Source organism: Melopsittacus undulatus, chromosome 3, assembly GCF_012275295.1.
Source record: "Melopsittacus undulatus isolate bMelUnd1 chromosome 3, bMelUnd1.mat.Z, whole genome shotgun sequence".
Lineage (NCBI taxonomy): Eukaryota > Metazoa > Chordata > Aves > Psittaciformes > Psittaculidae > Melopsittacus > Melopsittacus undulatus.
In genome coordinates, this window is record NC_047529.1 from 117,784,128 (window position 1) to 117,808,014 (window position 23,887).

The 23,887-nt window shown below is 43.5% G+C and overlaps 1 protein-coding gene across 2 annotated transcripts in view; it reads left to right on the plus strand.

Moving 5' to 3' along the window:
* Positions 1-23,887, plus strand: part of EML4 (EMAP like 4) — a 107,874-nt gene that overhangs the window by 69,970 nt on the left and 14,017 nt on the right. For both annotated transcript variants that reach the window (XM_034060396.1, XM_034060395.1), the window contains exons 6-18: positions 2,033-2,058; positions 2,474-2,506; positions 10,792-10,915; positions 13,966-14,115; positions 15,543-15,612; positions 16,924-17,034; positions 17,878-17,973; positions 18,933-19,067; positions 19,290-19,425; positions 21,176-21,327; positions 22,391-22,516; positions 22,635-22,766; positions 23,338-23,405. In XM_034060396.1, coding sequence (XP_033916287.1) covers positions 2,033-2,058; positions 2,474-2,506; positions 10,792-10,915; positions 13,966-14,115; positions 15,543-15,612; positions 16,924-17,034; positions 17,878-17,973; positions 18,933-19,067; positions 19,290-19,425; positions 21,176-21,327; positions 22,391-22,516; positions 22,635-22,766; positions 23,338-23,405 — 1,359 coding nt within the window. The remainder of the gene's footprint in view (positions 1-2,032; positions 2,059-2,473; positions 2,507-10,791; positions 10,916-13,965; positions 14,116-15,542; positions 15,613-16,923; positions 17,035-17,877; positions 17,974-18,932; positions 19,068-19,289; positions 19,426-21,175; positions 21,328-22,390; positions 22,517-22,634; positions 22,767-23,337; positions 23,406-23,887) is intronic.

Here is a 23,887-nt window from a genome sequence, read left to right on the forward strand (position 1 = left end):
TTCCAGTCTCATTCTGATGGTCTCTGTAGTGCTCTCCTTAGCTTACATGTAAGACTGTCCAATACATACTTAAAGTCAAGAGCAGTGTAAGTGCATTCCTTCTTCCTTAGGAATGGGAAGAACAAAAGCACCTGAAGTTAATCTTGGGTGTGGATATCAGCCCATTTCCTGAAAGCTTTCTGCTTAGCCTGAAGAGTTGTGCAAAGCAGGGAAGTGCTGTGTGAGGGATTATGGCTCACGGATTTTGCAAGCATTTCTTTTCCTTTTATAATTGGTTTTCACTGTTGGAATTGCAAAGCCCTTTGGCAATTCAGGTTAGAGCAGGAGGCTGCTAGGGTAATACTTGGATATGAAAACCCCTCTGTCTTGATTTCTACTTAGCAAGATTCTTTTCTTGGGTTTTGTTATGCCACTAAAATACCATATGCTTCACATTTCCTAATAATAAAATATGAATTTTACTTTTATTGACCTTTTTCTTTGGCCTGTTGGTTCAAGCATGGTCAGAACAGAGGCATCTTCTTTCATTCCCCTGTGAGGCTGCTGATTTTGTAAAAGACTTTAAATGCTGCCATTCTGCGGTATCTAATATAGGGAAAAAAATCAGGTGTCTAACAAAAGGCTGGACAAGGAAAGAATTAGGGTTAATTATTATTTATTATTATAGTAATTATAATACTAAAGTTGTCTGCTCATAACTCAAAGCTGTTGTATCTTAAAAGTATTTGGGGGAAAACAAAGCTTCAAACACTACCAGTTGTAGACTGTCATCTGATTGAAGACTGGGTGTTGTGTTGTCTGTGTGCCTTGTTCTGCTCAGATTTAGAACAAAAGCAGTCTTTGCATTCAAGAGCACACATTAATACTCATTTCTTACATCCTGTGTGGCCTGTTTCTAACAGAATTGGTTGGTATTGTGCTAAGGCATATTGTTACATTGCATTTATCATTCCCAATCGAGTAATGCTGGCCTAATGTGCCTGAAGTCTGGTGCAAGGGAATAGAATTCAGCCCCTAAATTGGGCCCGGGACACAACTGTTTTAAACATGCTTTGTGCTACCAGCCCCGGTTATGAACTTTGTTCGATAAGCTCAGCACTAAGCTGTAAATCAGCCTGATAAAGGCATTAGTGAACAGGCTCACACAGCAGCCCATCATCCAGTGTCTTGCAGGCAAGACTGGGAAGCCAGCTTCCATTTTCCACGTGCAGGCTAGTTCTCCCAACAGCCAGAGATGACTTTCCTCAGGCATATGCTTGACCTTTGTTGCTGTTACAAAAATGTGACCTCCATCCAGCTAAAAATACTGGATGCCTCTCATACCTTCCTGCTGGATCTCGGATGGGCTCAAGAGGGGGTTGATGCAATGCACGCTGCGGTCAAGGGGTGGGTTTCGGGTAAGAAGTAGCTAATGCTGGAAATGAAAATTTCTTCCCTCTGCAAACAAAAGATGGAGGAGTTCTGGTGAAGGAGGGCATCTCATCTGCGCTGCTTTGTGCTGTATGTCCAGTGATTCCGCATGGATCTGGTTCAAACAGAACTACAGCTTGCTTACATTTAATCCATGTATCCATTAGGGTTAATTCCTAGAAAAATCTGTGCTGACAGTTTGTTTTTGACAGGTGTTAAATGCTTTGCATGCAGGCCTCAGGGTGCTTGGCAGCTTAAAACATTTGGGTATTTCACGTCTGCTCTCTCCACATGGAATTTTCCATGCACAAGGAATATGCCCTGCATAATGTATCCTGAAAGTCTTTTTGTGTTGCGGTGTTATCACAGCACTTCTTAGGAACCCTGGCCAGAGGGCCAAAGACTTGAAGTGACTCAAAAGAAACAGGGAAGTGCATAAAATAATCCCTGGGTAACAATGCATTGAGATGAGCAGGAATAGTTCCTTAGCATCCTGTACTCCATTTACACTATGCACAGTCTGATGAGCTTGCCAAGTGCAATAATGGGTAAGAACAAGATGCTATTGGCTTGCTAAGCGTGTCCCATCTTCCTAACAGTATGATTTTGTATTTTTCCCCAGGCACAAAGATGTCATCGTCAGCCAAGGTAAATACAAACATTCCTTTCTCAATGCTGGCTCAAGTTGAAATGCTTTGGTTTTGACTGAAATGGGAACAAATGCTCCTGAACCAGGGCTGGAGAGCTAGAATAGCATTCATACTTACTGCAAGAATCCCTCTGGCCAAATACTCCTCAAGACCTGTGTAAGGATCTTTGAAATGATGAAGTGCCTCATCACATTGGAGCTTTAGGAAGGGTGGGAGGGGGGGGGGAAGGATTCCTTTTACTTCTGTGGAACAAGCATCCCCCTTTTCCTTTCTCTGTGTGCATGTGCATAGAGAGAGGTTCTGAAAGCAGCAGTGTAAGGGTTTGCCCTATGTGCCAGTCTTCCCCCGAGCTGAATGAGTGAGTGGGGCTTTAGAAATAGTTTTAAGATGTTTTATTTCTGTCCCATAACCAGCAAAAATGTCAACTCGTGAAAAAAACAGCCAAGGTAAGACCCAAGCTATGCCTCTGGTCGCTTCCTAACTGAGCGCTCGCACAGGTCTTTTACTTGGCTTTTCGCTGTCACACAGAGCGTCAGCGCATGATCTCTTCCAAACTTTGAGCATTGGAATAAAGGCTTCAGCTTTCTTCCTATGGAAGCATAGATACATATGTGCATTGCATATGTGGGGGGATGATTTGGGGGTAGTCTTGCCTAAATTGCTGCACACATCATTTCCTCAGAGAGGAGCCTGTGTTCAGTTACAGTGCTAGAATTCCTGCGTTGTTGCCTGAGATGTCAGGCTGTGAAGAACTGCCAACTAAAAGATTTGTTTTATCTCAGCTTTCTGTCTTGCCAACGTTAGAACATACACACCCTGATTAGACACGGACGGAGACTGAAAGCTTTCACACAGGCTCCTCCACTGAAAAATGAGTCGCTTGTAAAGTGTATGTCTGACTGATGAATCTTGCGTTCTGCGGCTACCTGCTGCTGCTGGCTTGTTCCAACAGGAAAAGGAGCCGTCTGTGAACGTGGTGGGATGTAACAAAGGAAATCCACTTCTTGTGCTGCACAACTGCTCTGCTTTGGTGTCCTGCACAGTGCACTGGAGCATGCAGCTTCCAAACTAAAGCATGTAACCCAAGTGCATGCTGTACACAACATAGATCTATGTACCAGAGGTGTTCTGCCTCATGCTTTCTTGCTGCTCATTAACCAATCTTTAGTCTCCAAATCCTGTGCTATAAGCAAGATGACATTATATATGTTTTGATCACTTTGGGTCTCCTCTGGATTTTCTTTTTAAAAGGAAAAGAAACTCCTGGATTGTTTTGCAAGTCAATATATAAATTGTAGTGAAAGCAGAATCAGCATCAGTTAAATTGGTGTCAACCTTTCCAATTCGTAGATTCTGTTTCAGATTTAAAAATACTCTATATTGATGACTGCCAAAAGCATCCTGCTAGAGGGGTGATAGAAGATGACTAGAGGGGTGATAGAAGGTGTGTGAGCATCAGGTACAAAGGAGAAATGCTTCTTTTGGCCACGTTGCCCAACACCAGTGGTGAAAGGACACATATGCTCTTATAAAAAGCAGGCTAATGATTTGGTGTCCAGCTGCAATGTAGCTCTGCAAGGTTTAAATAAACCCCCTTTCTATCAAACACAGCTTTCACAAAGTCGAGCTGCACACAGTTCAATCCCTTCAGTCTTAATTCTTGCCAGTGTGCTTCTACAATTGTCCATGCTCTGCCCAGCATGGGCCATCCTTCAGTTCTCTCATCCTGGTACCTATAACTTACATGGCCTTGATGTGTATGTACCCTGCTGCCTGTTATGTTACTCTGAGCTTTCCCAGACTGGTGAATGCCTGTCCACCATGTGCGTCATGCCAAAGGCTGTTCTCAGCCCAATGGGAATGAAAGAGGAATGTGATGCAGACAACAGTGGCCTCACGTGTATGGTAGATGGAGAGAAAGTCTTGTCATGGAGAATGCATTTGCTAGCATTTGAAACATGTACAGTGGCAGGATGCTGTTCTGCCTTTGACATGGGTGCAGTTGCAATTAGCAGGATTCAGCCTTCAAATCCAAAGATTATATTTTTATATGGACCAGGGGTGTGTTTTTGACAACTTTGAGTGTGTGTTTGTGTAAGGCTCTGCCAGGTTTTGTGTTGTATTTACTGCCACAGGAGTAACCAGCTCTTAGTTACTGCAGTTGCATAGGATCCTGCCATCCTTTCCAGTGTAAGCTTAGCAACACTCAGCCCATTCTGTTGTAGTGCAAACTGTCAGGCTTCAAAGAAAATCTACCTAAAACCACTTCAGTGTCTTTACATACACATAAAATAAGCTTGGAAATGCAGTGAACTTGCAAATTATCCTAGCAGAAGGTGTCTGCATGGGATAATAGAAGATCCAAATCTGTGCAGCTTTCAACATCCTGGAATCAATTTGGTTTGCTTCAGCTATTAACCTGCTTTGAAACACACTGATTATAGAGTACCACAAAATAGAAATACAGGTTTGCACCTTTGGTTCTTGAAATCTTGCTTATTCTAGCAGCAGAAGTTACTGTAGTGTTACCTGTATTGTGTCCATCTGTGCGTGTTCACTATGATTTGTGATCTTAGTATGTACTGTCTTCTGGAGCAGCAGTGTGGGGAGCCAAGCCCTCAGCTGCCTTTGGGCAGGCACTTGAGGTTCCTGTAGTATGCTGGTTTGGGCTGGCAATAAAAACCATATGGGAAAGAATTAATGGAAACCATTCACTGCATTCCTAAGTTTGTGTCTTTTCAGTTGGTGCTTTATTAGTTTCCAGTACTATTTCTTCTGTTAGTTTAACTCTGCTAGAGTTGTAGTTTCACAGAATGGGTCAGTTGTGAAGCATGAGTGTGTCATGTCCACTGATTTTATTATTCAAGCAGGAAGCCAGTGGCCAGTGTGCTTTTCTGAGTCATTAAACTTGAATTATTTCAATTCCAATGGTAGCAGTTAATACCTAGATTCTCAATATCACTTAATGGATGCAAAACCAGGAGTTTAACTGTGGTGCATGTCCACTTGTAAGGCTCAGCAAGCACTGACACAGAGCTCAGGGTGAGATGGGCAGACCTGCAGCTGGATGTTCATTCCATGTAACTTACAGTGTAATGGTCTGGGCATGGTGGCTGTGCTTAGTTGTGTTCATCTCTGCTGCTAGCACTTGTTTAAATTAGAAACAGGCTTCCAAGCCTTTGTCTCTCAGGTTCTGGTCCTGCAGAGTTCTTGGACACAGGCCTGAAAGCAGAAAGCTTGTGGGAAAGAAGCTCTTTGTAGTATTAAAAAGAATAACTTCACTGGTCAAGCAACTGGAAGGTGGAGACAGATTAATAAATGTACTCTGGATGTGGGAGTTTATTGTGTATTAGCAGAGAGTTCTGCTTGGCCAAGCTAGCTGGAGTCTTTGGGGGTTTTTCAGTTGCTTGTAATTCACTTCAAGGGTAAGATGAAGATGCTGAACACAAGTGAGCCGAGGGTTTGATGCGTCAGTCCGTGTTGCTCTTCCAAACTAGATGGGGGAATCCTACTGGAAAATAGTCACTAATAATTTGCAATAGAAGGTTATTGAAATGGTGCCTTAAGAATTAAACTTCTGACCATGTAGGAAACAGATAATTAAGATATTTATTCACCATTACATACCCTGAGAGTGTGTGTATATATACATGTGCAATCTACTGTATGCTCATTAGACTGCCCATGCATACACTTGCTAGCTACAGAGCAGTTCATTACAGCACAGACCTCAGTGTCTGTCTAAGTAATGGTATGAATGTGATATAAAATCCATTCTCCTAGTATTCTGTCCAGTTTTGATGAAGAAGTCAGTAGGGAGAGGGCTTCTCACATCCTGCTGGAAATGGCTGTGTCTTCCTTGGTGATCCCATTTGGAGGATGGTTTCCTGGGAACCAGGAGGATTTGGTTTTGTTGTGTCCTGCCTTCACATTCCTGAAGGATCTGAACAGCTTTCATGTCTTCCGCATTGCTCTTCTCTGTAGATAGTTGTGAGTTCATCTCCAAAGATTTGACTGTTTCTTTTCATCCTCCTTTCAGTTCCTGTTATTTGTGTTATTTTCACTGGAAACCTTCCACATTCCCCCAAGAACCTCATTTACAGAAAGTCATAAATTGCTCCAGTGTCAGTGCACGAATCTTCCTGTGCTGCCTTCATGGAAGTGTTCATTTCACCCTTTCCAATGGCTTGGTATTGCCAGATCTTTGCTGTCTGTTGCCACCTGCAGTGGTTTTCAGTGCGCCTGCCTTCCAGCACTGGGTTTCAAACTCCCTTCCAATGGTGAATTAATGGGTTGTTCTTTTTTTCCCTTGTATGAGGCCTGATTAAAAGCTCATTTATTGTAATGGGAATCTCCTTTTGATGGAGGCTTTGCCACTCTCTGCTGATTGTCTCCAAGTTCTCATTTGCCCTGAGTTTCAGTCCTGGCTTCTTGGTGTTGCTTTAGCAAGTGTCCTTTCATGCAGGGTAAGTGCACTGCCTTACAGCGAGTGCCAGTGCAGAAGATGCACTTGTTTCCTTGTAGATTAGGCAGGCTGCTAGGGCTCCCTCTCAGTAGCAGCACCTTGTTTTACTGACATCATTATTCCTGTCATTCCAAGAAACCACAATAGATACCCTGGTTGCTAACATCTGCCTCCAGCCTGTTGGGACCTATTTGGCCTCATGTTTGCACTAATGAACTTAACACAGGAAAACAGGAGCACTGATGAAATGTCACTGATGACATGAAGCTGAGAGACCCGACTGGTGCAGTGGAAGCTGAGGTTTTAATACAGTAAACCTGAGATGTTTCTAGGGCCTGGAGCAGTAGAAGCCAAAATTAAACTGTGCAAAGGGAAAGACCACACATGCAGGAGGTGTTAGCAGTGTTTTAGCTATAAAACCAGAATTAAATGGTGAGGAAAAGGGCTGTAACTCGCGAGTTAATCACACAAAGATTGAACCATTCACTCTCAAAACACAGTGCAATCCCAGGATGTGTCAGAAGGAATTCTAACGGAGATATGCAGCCTTATGGAAGACATAAATGCATCAGAACCCTGGGAGGTTCTTCTCTGTAACACTGCAGTTAGAGCCACCCACAGTCATAAAAGGTGAATTTCATGGTGGTGTGGTGACTGACTGGAACCTTACTATGTAAAAAGACTTAACCAGCTGGATGGTGTTGTTTTAGCAGGCTGAAGGCAGGGAGGAGGAAGGGCACGGTTGCTTTTCTCATGCCCACCCAATGCTCTTTCAGGCAGCAGATGGGCAGAGGTGTGCTGAAGTTAACAGCCACACTGTCACACACATAAAGAATAGACAGTCTGGCCATGCTTTATTGCCTGGAGGTGGAGAGGTTCCCAGCTCTTAGGAGAAGGAGGCTTTTGGGTGACGTTCTGAAAGCAGCAGAGTGTGTCTGTGTGTATCTCAATAGTCTCTGCTGCCCAAAGCAAGTGCTGCAGTACTAGAGTAGAAACCAGAGTGTCACTGGGGGCCATGTGTGCATCTGTCAGGCTGTTCCTGCAGCTTGTGACACAGGACTGCAGAGCCTGGTGGCTGATCAGTGCTCACATCCATCTGTAGGTGTTTGTGTCACTCTTCCTTAGCGATGTTTTATGTCCCTTCAGATGACTGGGGCTGAGGCGCAGTAAGAACAAGTGTTTCTGCATCTTTGGAGCTGATTTGGTAGATCCCACAGGGAGCTGAGACCTGCATGAAGTTTTCTGGGGTCCAGAACACCCAGAGGGCTCCCATGTGAGGTGAATAAGCCTGAGCCAGTCCTGGGAGTAGATCTTGGAAGTGCCAACCCTGTGTCCCCTGGCACTCGTGCAGAGGAACTGTTGAGGCTGCAGGGGTGAATGATTGTGGAGCCAAGCAGAGTCTGGCAAGGGCTGTGAATCTGAGCTCTGAGCTGGTGCAGAGCCGGCCCCTGCAGCCAGAGTGCTGCATCCACTCGATGCTGCCTTCCATAGCATCCCCAGGCCTGAGCTATTCCTCCTTGTGTGGCATGGATAATCCACAGCACCTGGGTGTGCAGTCCCCAGAGCTTGAACTGTGTTTTCAGGTTTGTTTGATTCATTTTGCAAAGGATTTACAGGATGCCTGCAGCTGCAGATTAACTTAGCAAGTGCTCAAGACCTTTCAGGTGTGTCCTTCTCTTCCCCTGTCTACCCTCCAGTACTGCACAGCAGCTAGTGGGGCAAAGCACCTTTTTGTATGGGGGAGAGAAGTTCTATTTTCATACCCCCTTAACCAACAAATGTGTTATGAGATGACCAAGGCTCTTCTCTTGTAAAATATCAAGTGAGGGGAAAAAAACATCTTGATGCATTACTTTGTACCTGGAAATAGAATCACAGAATCATGGAATAGATTGAGTTGTAAAGGACCCTAAGATCATCCAGTCCCAACCCCATGCCATGGGCAGGGATGCCTCACACTAGACCATGATGGTCACGGTCCGTCCAACTTGGCCTTGAAGACTGAAGGTCAGGAAATGCAGCAAGGAAACAGAGTCTCATCTCTTGAGCATTCAGTTGAGCCAGTATGCTCTGAAAGAGTTAAATCACTGCTTTTCTTAACTTGCAAACACAAGACTTTGGCTTCAGGCAATTAGTTGCTGTTTGAGAATGGTTTTGTTGATATGCTGCCATCCTCTCTAATATTTCAAAAGACTTTTACATTAACATTATATCTGCCCTACAGGTTCATGTGATGAAAGGAAATGTAGAGTCTTAGACAAAGATCTTTCAGCAGGTTGTCTCTTCTTTTTTAATCCTTCCTCTTTGGTAAGGAGAGGCTTAATCAAGTTATGCCTAGCCTGTGTCTCTCTAGCAAGCTTGGTGAATACGTACCTTCAAAGGTAATCTTCAGTTACATGCAGCTAGCTAATAAAAGCAAAGGAAACAGAGGAAGTTCCAAGAGCTAATTTGTGTCTGAATGCCCAGCAGAGAATCTTTTCCCTGAGCTCCAGGAGAGCCTCATCTCTTCTGGCCAAAGACCTGACTGAATTCCCCTTGGACTCTGCACCTCTTTGTTCTGCAGAGTCCAACGGGTGCCTCCATCCATAGGGATTCCAGTTGCAGCTTGTCTCCACTGTTCTAAGCAGCACTAAGAAACTGGATCCTAACTTTGTGGTACCAATTAGCACTGATCTCGTGGAACCAGAAGTGCCAAGCTTGGTGTTGAATCAAGGATTTGACTTGCACAAAAGACTGGTCTTCAGTAAATACCCTTAGGCTGTGCTGTGCTTTGATTTATAAGAGTGACTCTGTGTTTGTGCTGTTGGTTGCATTAACAGTGGGTATTCGTTACTGAAGAAGTTACAGACTGATGAAAAGCTGCAGCTTCATTGAAGTAAAATTACTTGAACGCTGCGGTCTCAGTCATCAGTGCCTTTCAAAATGAGCCTCCTGTATCAGCAACATTGGAGGCTGGCATTAATCCTGGTGGATTTGAGGCCTGGTTTAACCTTAGTGCTGGTTTTGCTGGGTGGGTAGTGTCTGAGCCACTCTGCTACCCTGTAATTAGTTTATTCTAGTGGAAAATAATCTCATGTTCCTTCAAAAGGAGCTCCTAAAGGCAGGAAGTGCTCAGGTGTCCCAGCAGAGAGATGCATGTATTTTGTCACAGCTATAGAAAACGTTATAATGACAGTGTTAGAATATATGTAACATAATAGTGCCATAATGATAGTATTAGTTATGTATCTAAGTGTTACAATGACAGTGTTAATTATAGATCTAAGTGTTCCAATGACAGTGTTGGAGCTCTTGTTTCTCTCCATTCCTAAAGGATATAATGCAAGATGGGGCAGCATAGAATGAATTGTTTTAGGGAATGAATAATTCAAGTTAGTACGTGACTTTGTGATGGTCTGTAACTCCAGACAGTACTCATTCAGCACTTTCTCCTGCAGTTATCATTGTCTCTCAGCTTGGCTGCTATGGTCTGGGTAGGTGAGTAAAGGAACCATATGATGGATGGTGTTTTGAGAGTGTCATACTCTACCTGGTGGCCAGTGGAGTCTGCAGGGCTCTGTCCTGTGTAACCTCTTCAGCAATGACATGGAGCAGACAGCACAGTGCACCCTCAAGTGCATAGAAGACAGCAGCTCTCATGCTGGAGAGCAGAGCTGCCAACCAGGGGTATCTGGGCAGGAACCTCCCAGATTTAAGCAAGGACAGATGCCAAGGAAGGAAGGACCCCTGGCAGGGATACAGCCTGAGGACAGAGGGGCTGCGCTGCTCTGCTCTGCTCTGTGGGTGCCAGGAGAGGTTGCTCCATCTCCGTTATTGGAGGTTTTGAGGCTGGACTATGCAAAACCCTGAGCAGCCCTTGTCTGACCTCATGGCTGAGGCTGCTTTGAGCCGGAGGTTAGACTTAGAGACTTCCTGAGGCCCCCTTCAACCTGAAATACATTATCCTGCGATTGTGTGACTACTTATTCCATTCCGGATTGAATTTGCATTTGACATTTGCCTTTACAATTGAATTTGCATGCCTAAAACGTTACATGCTGAGTCTGTTCTATCTCAAACCCAACTAACGCTTCTTGTGCATGTGTGCGTGCGTGTTCAGTGTGCTGGGTTGTTTTCTGTGCCAGAGAAATGGGTCCTTTCCCAAGCTCGCCTTTCAAAAGCAGTTGCTCTATCACAAGTGTTATTTGCATCTCTGTGCTTATACCTTTCGAGCTTGCTCCTTGTGTAAACTTGCCACAGGATTAATCCTCTTCTTTGTTTCTACAGAGGGAGAATACATCAAGATGTTCATGCGAGGTCGACCAATCACAATGTTCATTCCTTCAGATGTAGAAAACTATGATGATATTAGGACAGAGCTGCCTCCTGAGAAGTTAAAACTGGAGTGGGTGTATCCTTGACATCAGGAGCTACTTGTTGGTCCCTTTTTGTCTTGCCTTTCCCCCCTCCCATTTCAACTCTGGTCTTGTATTCAGAGGTAAAACTTGCTTAAGAGTGGGGAAGGAGAGTTGAATGTAATACAATGATTTAAATGGTTTGTAGCTGCAATTGAAATGAGTTTAAGCTGCAAAACAGGGAGGCACAGGAAAGCCACACTTTGTTTTGCTGTTTAAACCAGTTGCAATTCAGTTTTAGTGTGAAAGAAAGTGTCTTTGGAGGGGTACAGAGTTTCAGAGATGTCTCTCTCTACCATATTAATGAAGACTTTGCTTTCAAGAGCATGTTTTCATTTTGAAGGGGTTTTAGAGCTCTGGAGGATCTTGAGTTTCTCATTGTCCTCACCTATGGAGTGAGGATTGCAGAAGCAACCATTCCTTGCAGTGCTTCTGTGTTTCAGCTCCAAAGTGAAGGGGTTGATGTCTTGGAGACTAATTTACATTAAACACACTGAATACATCTATCGTTTGAAGAGTGGAGTTGGTGTGTGGTTGGTGACAGTTCTCCAGGGTTAGTAGGTGAGATGTGAAGTTCATTATAAGAGATGTGGATTTGCACACATTTGGGTCTTCCCGACCGCTCCCATCTCTGCGCATTCTTCCAGTGAGATGTGATGGTGTAAGCTTCTCAGTGCTTCAGTGAAATAACATGTCCAAGCAGCACCTGAGTTCATGGCATAATCCCAAGTTTGATCCCTCTGATGTTGCTGAAGGCAGGAGGACTTTTAGGAATGCTGATTATACGCTGTCATGTGCCAGGATGTATACAGACAGAGGCTGCCGGTGCCTCGCAGCACACCCGTTACTCCCAAAGTCATACAGGTATTTTAAGCCTCCTCTGTTGCTTGCTTTGGGAAAGAAGATTCCTCTGTTATTTTTCCTGCTTTTATTAACTAATGGATGCTTGAAACAAAATGTTGGGTACTTGGTTCTGAAGAGCCACTGTGGAACTTTTCTGTGTGGCTGTGGAAGCTTAGACCATAAAGAAGAAGCTGTGGCTGCCCCATCCCTGGCAGTGCCCAAGGCCAAGTTGGACACAGGGGCTTGGAGCAGCTGCTCCAGTGGAAGGGGTCCCTGCCCATGGCAGGGGTTGGAATTGGATGAGCTTTAAGCTCCCCCAAGGCAGTTCCTTTACGTACTCCTAGAAAATGCATCCACTCTTTGCTGTTTGTTATGTAGCAGGGGAAAGGAAAGGCACTGAGAACATGTAACCTATGTTTTGCAGTCTCATGGATGCCAGAGCTCAGTGGTGTTGGGTTTTAGCCTTAGCTTTGCATGGGAGACTTCTGCTGTGGAAAGGCGTGTTTGCCTAAGTCACTAATACTTTCCTAGGATGGATGTTCAGAGATGTCAATCTTACTAAATCCTTATCAATACATTCCCTATTGTATCCAGGAGTTTAATGAGATCTGCCTTTCTCTGAGAAGGGATTTAGGATAGCATTCTTCATGCTTCTGGATAGACAAAAGATGTTTGCTGCTTTGCAGCCCATTGTTTTTGGAAGCTCAGTGGTCTGGTTGGTTTGACTTTTAATAAAAGGACATTCTGGAGTTTCTTTTGGTTCCATCAGTGTTTAAAAGCAGAAGAAAGAGGAAAATTTAGTGGGAAAGTAAACAGTGATGGAGAAGAAACAGAGGCAGCCTTTCTTTTTTCTTGCCTGCAGCATTGTGTTGTATCAGCATTCCTCTCGCTGCCATTTGCTGAGCAAGGGAATAGCCTCTGCTTCAGAAGAGCCCTTGTGTTCTGAAACAGAGGACAGCAAGATAGAAATCTGTTTGGCTTTCCATGCTCTGCAGAGGTTTAATTGACAACTGGATGCAGTGTCCCCCTTTGAGCTGTAATTGAGTTACAGCATGTGCTTAATTTTGCACGTGTTCCTGTGCTATAGCAGTTGTGTGGCTCCACAGAAGAGGACAGGCAGTGTGGGGGGCATTTGGGGGCTGTAGTGGTATTTGGGGTAGTCCTTTCCCAAGAAGAACAGAGGTGATGGTAGTTTAGATGCTCCCAAACTGGACTGCTGCATCTGCTTCCATGTATGAGAAAGGGCCAGCAGCTTCTTCCATCCTGCTTGCTTTGTGTGGGTCTCTTACCTGGTTAATGAGGAACTCAGGCTGGAATCCTTTAGCTTAAGTTGCCTAATGTAATTCCCGTATTCTCCTTGCTGCTGCAGGTGTATTGCTTGGCATGGGAGTGCAGAGCTCTCTGAAGCGCAGGACATAACAGGGAGATGGACTTTTGTGAGGCTACAGAGCAACTGCTAAAGTCTTGAGCTATAAAGGTGTAGCTGGTGACTGGGAGCTGACGTGCAGTCAGACACATCAACAGGCTAGTGGGAGAAAATGCACCTGCTGTCAGAGAAATAATGACTTGTAATAATGTCAGAGCAGTGCTAACCAAGGCCAGTTCTCTGCTTAAAGCCTTGGAATGTCATTACCAGCAGGATTCCTACCACACTTCATCCCTTTCATATGGTTCTGGTAGATTCAACTAGAGTAATTTTCACTGTGTTGGTGCTCTTTGAGTTTTGTTTGCTTTAAAAACACTCTAAAACAGTGCAGAAGCCTTTGTCTGAAGGACACTGAAAGTTCATGTGCTTCTTCTAAGAGGCCAAAGGAAAGGAATGCTCTGGTGCTCAGGATGAAGATGCGTAGCTCTGTTGCTGTGTTAAACCAGAGCAGTGAGTCCTGCTGTTACCCAATGAAATGTCACATGAAGGTTATCATACAATGCCAACATCATATTTGTTCTGCTTATATATTTGACTGCTTGCATCACTTTTTAAGGGATTTGGTTTCCTGAACTGCAGTTGTATGGGGTTGGGTTTGGTTTTAACACAGTGCTCCTGAAGTTGCTGGAGGTCCAGAGGGGAAACATCAAATGCATTTGGTGACATGAGCACTCCCAGGGAGGCCTTTAAGGGGAAAGCTGTGGTTTGGATTTGGTTTTATTGTCCTGCTCTTGAGTGACTATGGAAACCTTGACTTGAACCACAATACACGTGTAGATATGGGTATCGTGGAAGAGACTGTCGAGCCAACGTTTACCTCCTCCCGACCGGAGAAATCGTGTACTTCATAGCCTCAGTGGTGGTACTGTTTAACTACGAGGAGAGAACTCAGCGGCACTACTTGGGTCACACAGACTGCGTTAAATGGTTAGTATAGAACATTTGCATGTAAGTATGTGTGTAATAATGCAGGAATGTGTTGGTTTTATTCTCTCCTACTGTCTGTATGAGCTCAGTGTCATCGGAATTGTAGTTACTGTCTGTTCCATCAGTCCCAGTAGGTACTCCTGTAGTAAACACTGCACAAATGAGTGATGCTAGAGCAGTCTATGCTTAGGATTTCTGGCTTGAATATAAACCAGCAGCATATTTAGACACTGTCAGAGTGCCAGATGGGAGAAAAGACCTTTGAGTTGAATTATTCTAAATGGATATCTCAGAAATGAACAGTTGTCACCCTAACTCCAAAGCAGTGATTTACCAGCAGTACAGCACAGGTGTAGTCTTAAAAATGAGAAAACCAAAGGGGAAACTGAGCATTAATGTTCTCCCTTTTTCATAGATGCCCATCCAAGTATTCAGACTGGGAAATCAGACGTTTGTAAAACAACACAGAGAAGCAGGGAAATTGAAGGTGATGCTATTGTGGGGGCAGTTGTTGACTTTATTTAGTCTGAAGAGTAGAGCACTTAATGCAGTGGTGAATATAAGCTCCCTACTGTACCTCAGTGGAGAAGAGTTGCCATCTAAACCTCTTCTGGCTGTGCTTTGATGACTGGAATTGCTTCCTGTGGGAGGGATGCTGTCAGCCTTGTGTTCTGCACTGCCATTCAGAAAGCTAGTCTGACTCAGAAGTGGGTTTGGTGTCCAGCGTTCTGATCCATTCAGGCTTTCCCCTGCTTCCTATTCCAGTGGCTTTCTTCACCTTTGTAACCTTATAGAGAAAGCACATAAGAAGGTCAGTCAGAAAACCACTGGTACTAAGAGGGTGTGTATATGGTGAAATCAGGTTTTCCACATGGGCTCCAAAGCAAGATGTAATAAGCAAAAGCCGACTTTTTTACTTACACTTGTAGTGCACCACATGGGAGAACTCAATGACTGCAACTGCATCAGTAACTCATTGCAAGTGGTAGTCATTCCTCGCTCCTGGGTGCACAAGCCACCTTCTCAGCTGGTTGTTTCCCCACATTCATGCTGTCTGTGGCTTTAGGTGTAAACTATGCTGTGGTGCTTATAAACATGAAACAGAACTCCATGTAGGAAGTTGATCATGAGTCAATGTGCTTTGTGTTACAAGTGGTCTCCCCAGTATTGTGCAAACCTTAGATGTGTCAGAGCACATGTGGAGGTGGCTCTTATGGCCCTCCTGGTTGTGTGCCAGCACCCAGAGCCTGATCTATCCAGTGTGTCATTAAATAGCCTGATGAGACCCATTCAAGCTGTCTCATTAATAAGTGGGCTTTAGGGTCATTAAAGTGTCTTCATGGGCTTCTGTTGAGAAAGAAAACGTTACAAAAACCTCCGTTTTGAAGACCTCTGACAGCAAAAAGTCATATTTCTGTCTGTCTTAGTCTTGCAGTTCATCCAGACAAAATTAGAATTGCAACAGGACAGTTAGCTGGAGTGGATAAAGATGGAAGGGTAAGTAATAGAGCTGTTGAGCAGTAGTATCTTGTTTTGAACATCAGGGAAAAGTGTGGTTTTGGTTTTGATAATCTCCTCCTCATCTTCTGTTTGCAGTTGAGTTTATGTCCTGCACTTCCTGAGCTATGTTGCTGTTTCTGAGGTGGCAGCCTGTGTTCTAGCAAAGGCCAGTTACAACTAAGCCCTCATCTGTACCTCAAAAAGAGCAGAAGCTCAGGAAGTCCTTTACCTGGGATGCAGGAAACTCAGTTTTAATTTGCAAGCAGACGGGAAGCTTGGCATTGATTCCTAAGGCCACATCACTTGTGTCACGTTCCTTTCAATAAGTCTTATCCCAGAGGAGAACGAGTCCCCAGTTCTATGGGTCACTCTTAAGGCTTCATGGAAGAGGAAAGCAACTTGGAGAATCCATGGAGGGTGTGTGAAGCCTTCCTGCAAACTTGTCCATTAGAGCAAGTGCATTTAAATGCTCTTGTCTCTGGGTCTTGGCAAACTCTGTCACAATTGGAACAATTGAATTGTCTTTGTGAAGTTAGAAGGGAAAAAAGGGGGTGGGGAAACAAAAGATGGAGCCTGTGAGGTGCAGAAGAATGTTAAATATAACCCTCATTCAGATGTTCAACTTCATTTCTTAGGTTTTGTAAGCAATGAATGCAGGGGGCTTGTATAGATGTTATGATTTCCACTGCCTCTCTTCTTAGGGCTGGTTGGTTTGTTTTCCATCAGTGGGATGATTTATTGTCACTTTCTATGGTGAATGCTGTCCTTAAGCCAACTTAATCCCCACTTCATTTGTGATTGTTTCACGTTTCTGAAGCTAAGCTGGTTTGGGATCTGTATGAAACACAAGCATGGACGTGTTCATTCACTGCTTGGTGATTGTCAGGGTCCTCGCTGCACCAGGGTTTATTTTTCTGCCTACTTTATGTATAAACCCCAAGGTCCGATCATTATTATCGGTAGTTGCTTTAGATTGCTAGGGCTGGGGTCTGAAATGCAAGATGACTCTTCCATTATTCGTTCAATGGCTTAAACTGGGCAAAGGTTTAGCATCACAGCTACCAGATGCTTTATATTGTGCCTCAGCAGCACCATTGCCATGCCCATAGCCCAGGCACAGGGAGCAAGTTTACCTTGACTCTGGCCTTTTGAGCTTCAAGATGCTCCCCAGCAGCATCACTGGCACAGCTCATCCTGCATTTTGGTCTGCAGCTTAACTCAGGTAGCATCTGCTTGACAGAAGGTGATACCTGCAGGTGATGCTTCCACTGTTAATGACGCTGGTTGTCCCCTTGCTCTTTCACACAGCCTCTGCAGCCCCATGTTAGGGTATGGGACTCGGTGAGCCTGGTGACGCTGCAGGTTATCGGCCTCGGCACCTTTGAGCGTGGAGTGGGGTGTTTGGATTTCTCCAAAGCGGTAAGACGGCTGCGGTTATGGATCCAGTCCCTTGTGAATGGGAAGGAAAACTCTGGGGTGTGTTTATGAGGCTTTTCAGATGATCTGTTTGGGAATTAAGTGTGTTAGTGAGGTTTATATATACTTCATGGGGCAATCCAAGGTACAGCTACAGGTTGGGCAGAGCAGTGAGGGGTGATGGGTTCAGACTGAAACAGGGTAAGTTCAGGTTAGATCTAAGGCAGAAGCTGTTCCCTGTGAGGGTGCATACAGTTAGGGGCAGCATAAATCAAGTAGAATGATGTGAAAGGAGGACTGTCATTCCCATCACTCCAGTAAACCAGTAACGCTGTTGAATTCGGATACAGTTGTTTTCTAGATGAATAAATACGTGTTCCATCACAAACACAAACACTAAGGTATTTTTGAGGGATAGATTTTGGGTTTTATTAGTTCCCTTTTGCAGCTGAGCCTGATTTTGATACCATATTACAGTCTCACCTTCCCTCACTAGAATGAAACAGTGAATGTGCAGGATCTAGAGCTGTGTCCCACACAATTCCATCAACCCATACAAGAACTGTGTCCAGCACCAGTACTGTCCAAGATTATTTCACTTCATCATTGACAAGTATATTTGCATGTTGCTGCTTGTCCATAGGTGCTGGTCTCTCTGCTCTGTAAGCCTCATTTTATCCAGAAAGTGTTAACTTTATACTATATATATCAACCTTACAGTTGCTTTAAAAGGGCTTGCTGAATTTATGTATGTACCTTTATGGGTTTTTAAAGAGAGACCTGCCCTGTCTCTAAGCAGTATGATAGGACTTTGTCAGCGCTTCTTTCTTTGTCTTTCACCTCTAGGACTCTGGTACTCATCTGTGTGTAATCGATGACTCCAATGAGCACATGCTCACGGTGTGGGACTGGCAGAGGAAGTCAAAAATAGCAGAAATCAAGGTAATTCTTGCCCAAATTCCTCCCCTGAAATACAAGCAGTTTTATTGCCATGTATCCAACAGTTTGTGAGAGACACGTTTAAGCTCACTTGGAAACGGCAACTGTGGAATACTGTGTAAGGGCACAAAAGAAATGTGTTCTTAACTTGTACACTGGAAAAGCTTTGAGATGGGGGGAAATGCTCAGAATGGTGTGGTCAGTGTTCAGGTAACGTTAACTCCACTGGAAAGACCCCATCCAATGAGAAATTTCAGTTGAAGTCCATAGTTTGAGACATCTCCTTTGCCTTGTACAACACCAAGCAAGGAGACAGTACTTTCATGCAGAACTAAGTACTTAATCATGTGTCAGCAAGCAGAATGCTCTATGAGCATATGTTTCTATATGATCACACACTTATAGCTTCACAGAACAGAACCATAATTCAGGACCAGTGTGTGCAGCCAGTAAAAATGCAAAGGTAGGACTCGGCGTTTCCGAGTGTTGAGATCTGCAGGCTTCGCTTTGGGAGAAGGAAAGAACCTGAAAGGACTTTTGGTGGAATGTTAGAAGAAAATGATGGATAAAATCCTTCTGTGTTACCATTGTCCCACTTGCCTCTGTTATCCGGAAGAGAAACCCAGTCTGTGTAAAGGCTATGCAAGTATCTGTTATACATCATTCACTTCCCATTGCAGAAATCTGAGCTGTTCCAGAGGGTGGAAGCTTTTGTGATTTAAAAAGGGAATGTAAAACCCTAAGTTTTATAAAGATCTGTTACCAATCTAAGCTATCAATATACATATAAAGTTACGTGTGGTCATTCAGACAGTTGATTTAGCACAGAACACTTAGAGTCTTTCAAGCATACAATGAGCTGTTTAGTTTCTCCTATCTCTATCCTGAACCTTGGTATGTTGTATCTGTTTCCAGTAGTTAATGTCCCACCTGAATAAACATTATTCCTGTTATGCTTGCAGACTACAAATGAAGTTGTTCTTGCTGTAGAATTCCATCCAACTGATGCAAATACCATAATAACATGTGGCAAATCTCATATATTTTTCTGGACCTGGAGTGGCAATTCATTATCAAGGAAGCAAGGGATATTTGGGGTAAGAATGTCTTGACAGCAGGTCAGTTTTAACTCCATGGAACGATCTGCTTATGTTTCCTAGACATTTGCTCTCTTGTTCCCATGTACTGTTTGAGAAGAGGGGTAAAGAAACAGCAAAGGTTAAGTTGTGCTCCATTGTGTGCAGGGTGTCTGGGGATGGATCCATTATGCTACTGATGGAAAGAGTCCGAGCACTTACCCCTTTCTTTTTGCTTTTCAGAAATATGAAAAACCCAAATTTGTTCAGTGTTTGGCTTTTTTGGGAAATGGTGATGTGCTCACTGGAGACTCAGGTGGGATAATCCTTATATGGGGCAAAACTACTGTAGAATCTACTCCAGGAAAAGGATCTAAAGGTAAGAGCCATTCACAGTTAATCACAGGTTTTAGCTAGGCTGTAGAAGACACACATAAAGGGTTGCATTAGAAAGCAGTAGGGGAGCAGACATGCTTAGGGGTGTACAGTGCCTGTTGCTAACTGGTGGTACTGACATCCTTCAGGCCTCATGAGTTTGTTGACTTAGGAGCAGTCAGCTTTCCCAGTAATTAATGAGACTGTGCCTGAAATGAAGGAAAGCTGCTTCATTTAAATGCCTCACACTTCAGACCGTGGGCAGTTCATCAGCTTTGCTTTCATCCTGAGGCTGTAGGATCAGTCTGAGGATTCTGCAGGCTACCTTTGCCTCTTAAGGCATATGTTATGTCATGCATAGTCTCAGAGGAATAACACAAAGTGTTGAAGTTAATGTGAACAGGACTTGTACGCAAAGGGAAAACTCTGTATGTAGTCGTACCAGCTACACAAACAACCGTGTCTGGTTTAGCAGATACTCAAGTCTTGGCTGTGAAATATACTTTAAAACCCATCTGATTTGAAATTTGGGTTAAACATCCTCTTTAGGGCAAAGCTATCGCAAGAAAGTCAGGAAAATGATTTGTTACCCAACAAATGCAGACCTGGCACAGCTGAGCCCTAAGATAACTTATAAATGCAAGGATAATTTATTGCCCTTGGCAGCTATTTCAAACACTCTGGTTTAAATGGGTATGCCAGGAAAACAGTCCTGTCAAAAGTAAGTTTTTAATGGTAAGTCTGGTTTTGTAGGTAAATCTTTTTCTTGCCTTTGAAGCTGACTGCAATGGAAAACTAACTTAACACATTATCTGACATTCCTGTGTCAAAGTAACCTTTTCCCAGTATAATCTTAAAAGATATCGAATAGAACATGAATTTACATTAGCTTAATTAAACGTGGGATTCATGAGTTGGGATCTGTTGATGGGTTTATCCCATTAGATTGGTCACAGGACTTGACCTCAAACTCCTTGCCCAGGGAGAGAGCAGGCTGACCTGAACTGACCTGAGCTGTAGGCAGAGGCAGCAGAGTCAACCTGGGCTGTATTTGGAGGATGGTTTAGGCTTTTTCTGTGATAGCAGCTTGAAAATACGCAGGTCTCAAAGCACCAGATTCTCTCTTTCCTAAAAATAAGCTTTCCTACAACAGCTCTTTTGACATCAAGACCTGAGTTTCTCATCTCTCTTTCATCCTTCCTGGTGTTTCCCTTTGCGTAGGCTGCTGCATTGATAAATGTCGAATGCCGGTCCTACTATTTTTAAGCGTGGCGATATCCAGCATTAGGTATTAGGTTCATGCATCCTGGAAATGTTGCTATAAATAATATGCTTTGTATCCCCATGAGACTATAGACAACAAGTCTTTGAGTTTCTATTTAATCAAATGGCTTTAATTCTTCCCTCCTAATGACTCGCTGGATATTTCTTGACTCTAAAGGACAGTCTCTTTTGCATCTGCAAAAGCTGTGTTCTTTCGGAAGGCAAAGAGATGAAAGCAGTTTGCAAAGAGTTAGGACAATCAGTCACAGTAATCTCTTCAGAAAGGCATGTGCCTGATCATTTTGTCCCGTAAGAAAACACTACCACCTTGTGTTTGCTATACTAGTGCAATACAAATAGCCTGACAGTCCACATGGTGTTATGTATTGCTCTCAGTTACTTCCTTGTCCTGCCAAGAGGCACAGCTTCTTGTTAAAGCCCAGCTGGAAAACCAAGCAGTGTTCTCTGTTGTTTTCTTTCTGTGCATGTAGGAGTATATCAGATAAGCAGACAAATCAAAGCTCACGATGGCAGCGTGTTCACACTCTGTCAGGTGAGGAATGGGATGCTGCTAACTGGAGGTGGGAAAGACCGGAAGATCATCCTGTGGGATCATGATTTGAATCCTGAAAGGGAAATTGAGGTAAGAAAGCAAGAGACAAGGGAATTGCCAGGAGCTGGGGATTGACTGGCAAGAGATCCTCCCCCCACCTTGGAGGATCAGGATTTAGGATGATAGGATATCTTCTGATTGCTGTCTTTTCAGGTTGATGGCAATGCTTATCTGTAATATACAGTTGTTCACATTTTCAGCCTATAGATGAGCCCATATGAGGCTACAGTTCTCTAATTTGAACAGAAATGTTAAGGTTTTCCTTTCTTCCAACCCTTCCTTAGGTTTTGGGGGTTTGGTTTGGTTTGAATTCATCCCATTTTGAGGACAGCTTTTAGTATTGTCTGGGGTTTTGTTATGTTTGCCTGTCCGGAGAAAGACAATGTTACCAAGGGGGGTTTGACCTAAGGCAAACAGTCCAGGGAATACATATGGGTATGCTGTAACAATTAATGATTCATAGGCTATGTCAGGAGCTTCTTTTAACTTCATCCTAAACCAGGTTATGGAATACATACGGCTTTGTGATTTGGCTGTGTGGCAGTGGTAGGTAAATGGGGATGGACTGGAAAAATAATGGACATAATGGATTTTAAAGTCCTTTTTTGTCATGATAATAGGATGAGCTCTCGAAATAATAGATTCTTCTTGAACAGCTGTTCTAATAATGGTTTACCCTCCTTACCTCGTGTCCATTCATAGCAGCATTTTTGACTTAACATGTATGTTAAGTTCCAACTAGAGTTTATTACTTTAATATTGACCTTTAGAAAACATGGCTAAGAGGTGGCCATCATATACAATGGTTAGGCTTAAGTAACAGACTCTGTTCACATCAGTGCCACTCTTTTGTTAATAATGTTGAAACTGATTTATTTATGTTGAGAAGTATTACCAGAACTGTGACAGACAACTTCCTGAATGCTGGCATTGATTCCTCTCTCTTGGGTGGCTAAGATAAGTGTGTTCTCTAAAGAGAAAGAGTTTAGAAAACCAAACAAATGCATGCTGTAAAATAGAGCAGTGCCTTAGGATTCAAGCATGCAATAAACAAACTCAATAGAAATCAGGTTTCTCCTGTCTCTTCTCCTAGGTTCCTGACCAGTATGGAACAATCAGAGCAGTGGCAGAAGGAAAAGCAGATCAATTCTTAGTGGGTACTTCACGAAACTTTGTCTTGCGGGGCACATTTAATGATGGTTTCCTGGTAGAGGTACAGGTGAGCACAGCTTGGTTTGGGCTGGAACCCAACAGTGGAAAGGCTTTCCCTGCTGCTGGGTTATTTTAAGAGAGCCTTTATTCCGTTCATTGTTAAATGCTGTGTATTTTTTTTCCAGGGACATACAGATGAACTCTGGGGACTGGCATCCCATCCTTTCAAAGACCTGTTCTTAACATGTGCCCAAGATAGGCAAGTTTGTATGTGGAATTCTGTGGACCACACACTGGAATGGACCAGGCTGCTAGATGTATGTAACCCTTTAGTGTTAAACAGCTGAAAAATAGGAGGAAAAAATCAGTTTCTGCAACACTATTGTCACATCTGATTGCAAGAGGAGCAACAATCATGTAGTTCTGGCTTTAGAAACAGCTATTTGGAAGCTTTGATAAACTTAACTAAGCTCATCAGACATTGCAGAGGCTGTAATCTGGTTACCACTTCTGATGACATCCTGGCAATCTAAGCCAAATAATACTTAGTCCTTTGTTCTTGTTCAGTTTAACTCTTTTCCCAGTTATTCAGACAGTTGAAACAGGGCATCATACAGCTGTGCAGGGTTGTCTTTCCTTATTGTCATTGTCCATTTTGCCTAGTTCTGTCCTTACACCCAAGCAAAAATATCCTTTTACACAGAAACTGAGCTTTTTACTTTCAGGAAGCTCATATAGTGCATATCACTAAGAGAGGGTTGTGAGCATGCTGCTGATTGTCTTTGTTGGGGTCAGTTCACCTCAGACTTGTGGGGTAGCTTTGGTATGAGAGTTGTTTAACTGGAAGAAGCAGAAGGGTGAATGATGTGTCTGTGCTTCCCCACTCAGGAACCAGGGCACTGTGCTGACTTCCATCCCAGCGGAGCAGTGGTCGCAATAGGAACGCACTCGGGCAGGTAAACGCCTTTGAAGTGACTTGTGATGATTGCAAGTTTAAAAGAGACAGTTTGATGCTTTGCGTGATGTATATATATATATATATTAATTAACTTGCTTTTTATTTGTGCTTGAGGTTATGCAGCCCAAAAAGCTTGGGGGAAGAGGTCAGGTCTTTCTTACATGGATTAGATGAAGGCAGAAAGTTACTTAATAGTCTGTTTTGGTTTTAACTGCTCTTTCATGAAAGCCCAGATCTTGATTTCAGCTTAACTGTTGTTTTGGTAGAGGGTTCCATGAGCACTCCTTTATTGCCTTTACCAAGTATCATATATTTTAATAGTGTGTATGTTATAATATCTTATGAGACAGGTAGAGTTCAGATCTTTCCCTTTCCCAAACCAAAGGACACCTGCAGCCTCCTGTATTGACATGGAGAAGAGAGTGAACTTGTGTAAGACAGCGCTCAACATGGCATATTGCTGCACTGAAGTGCTCTTGA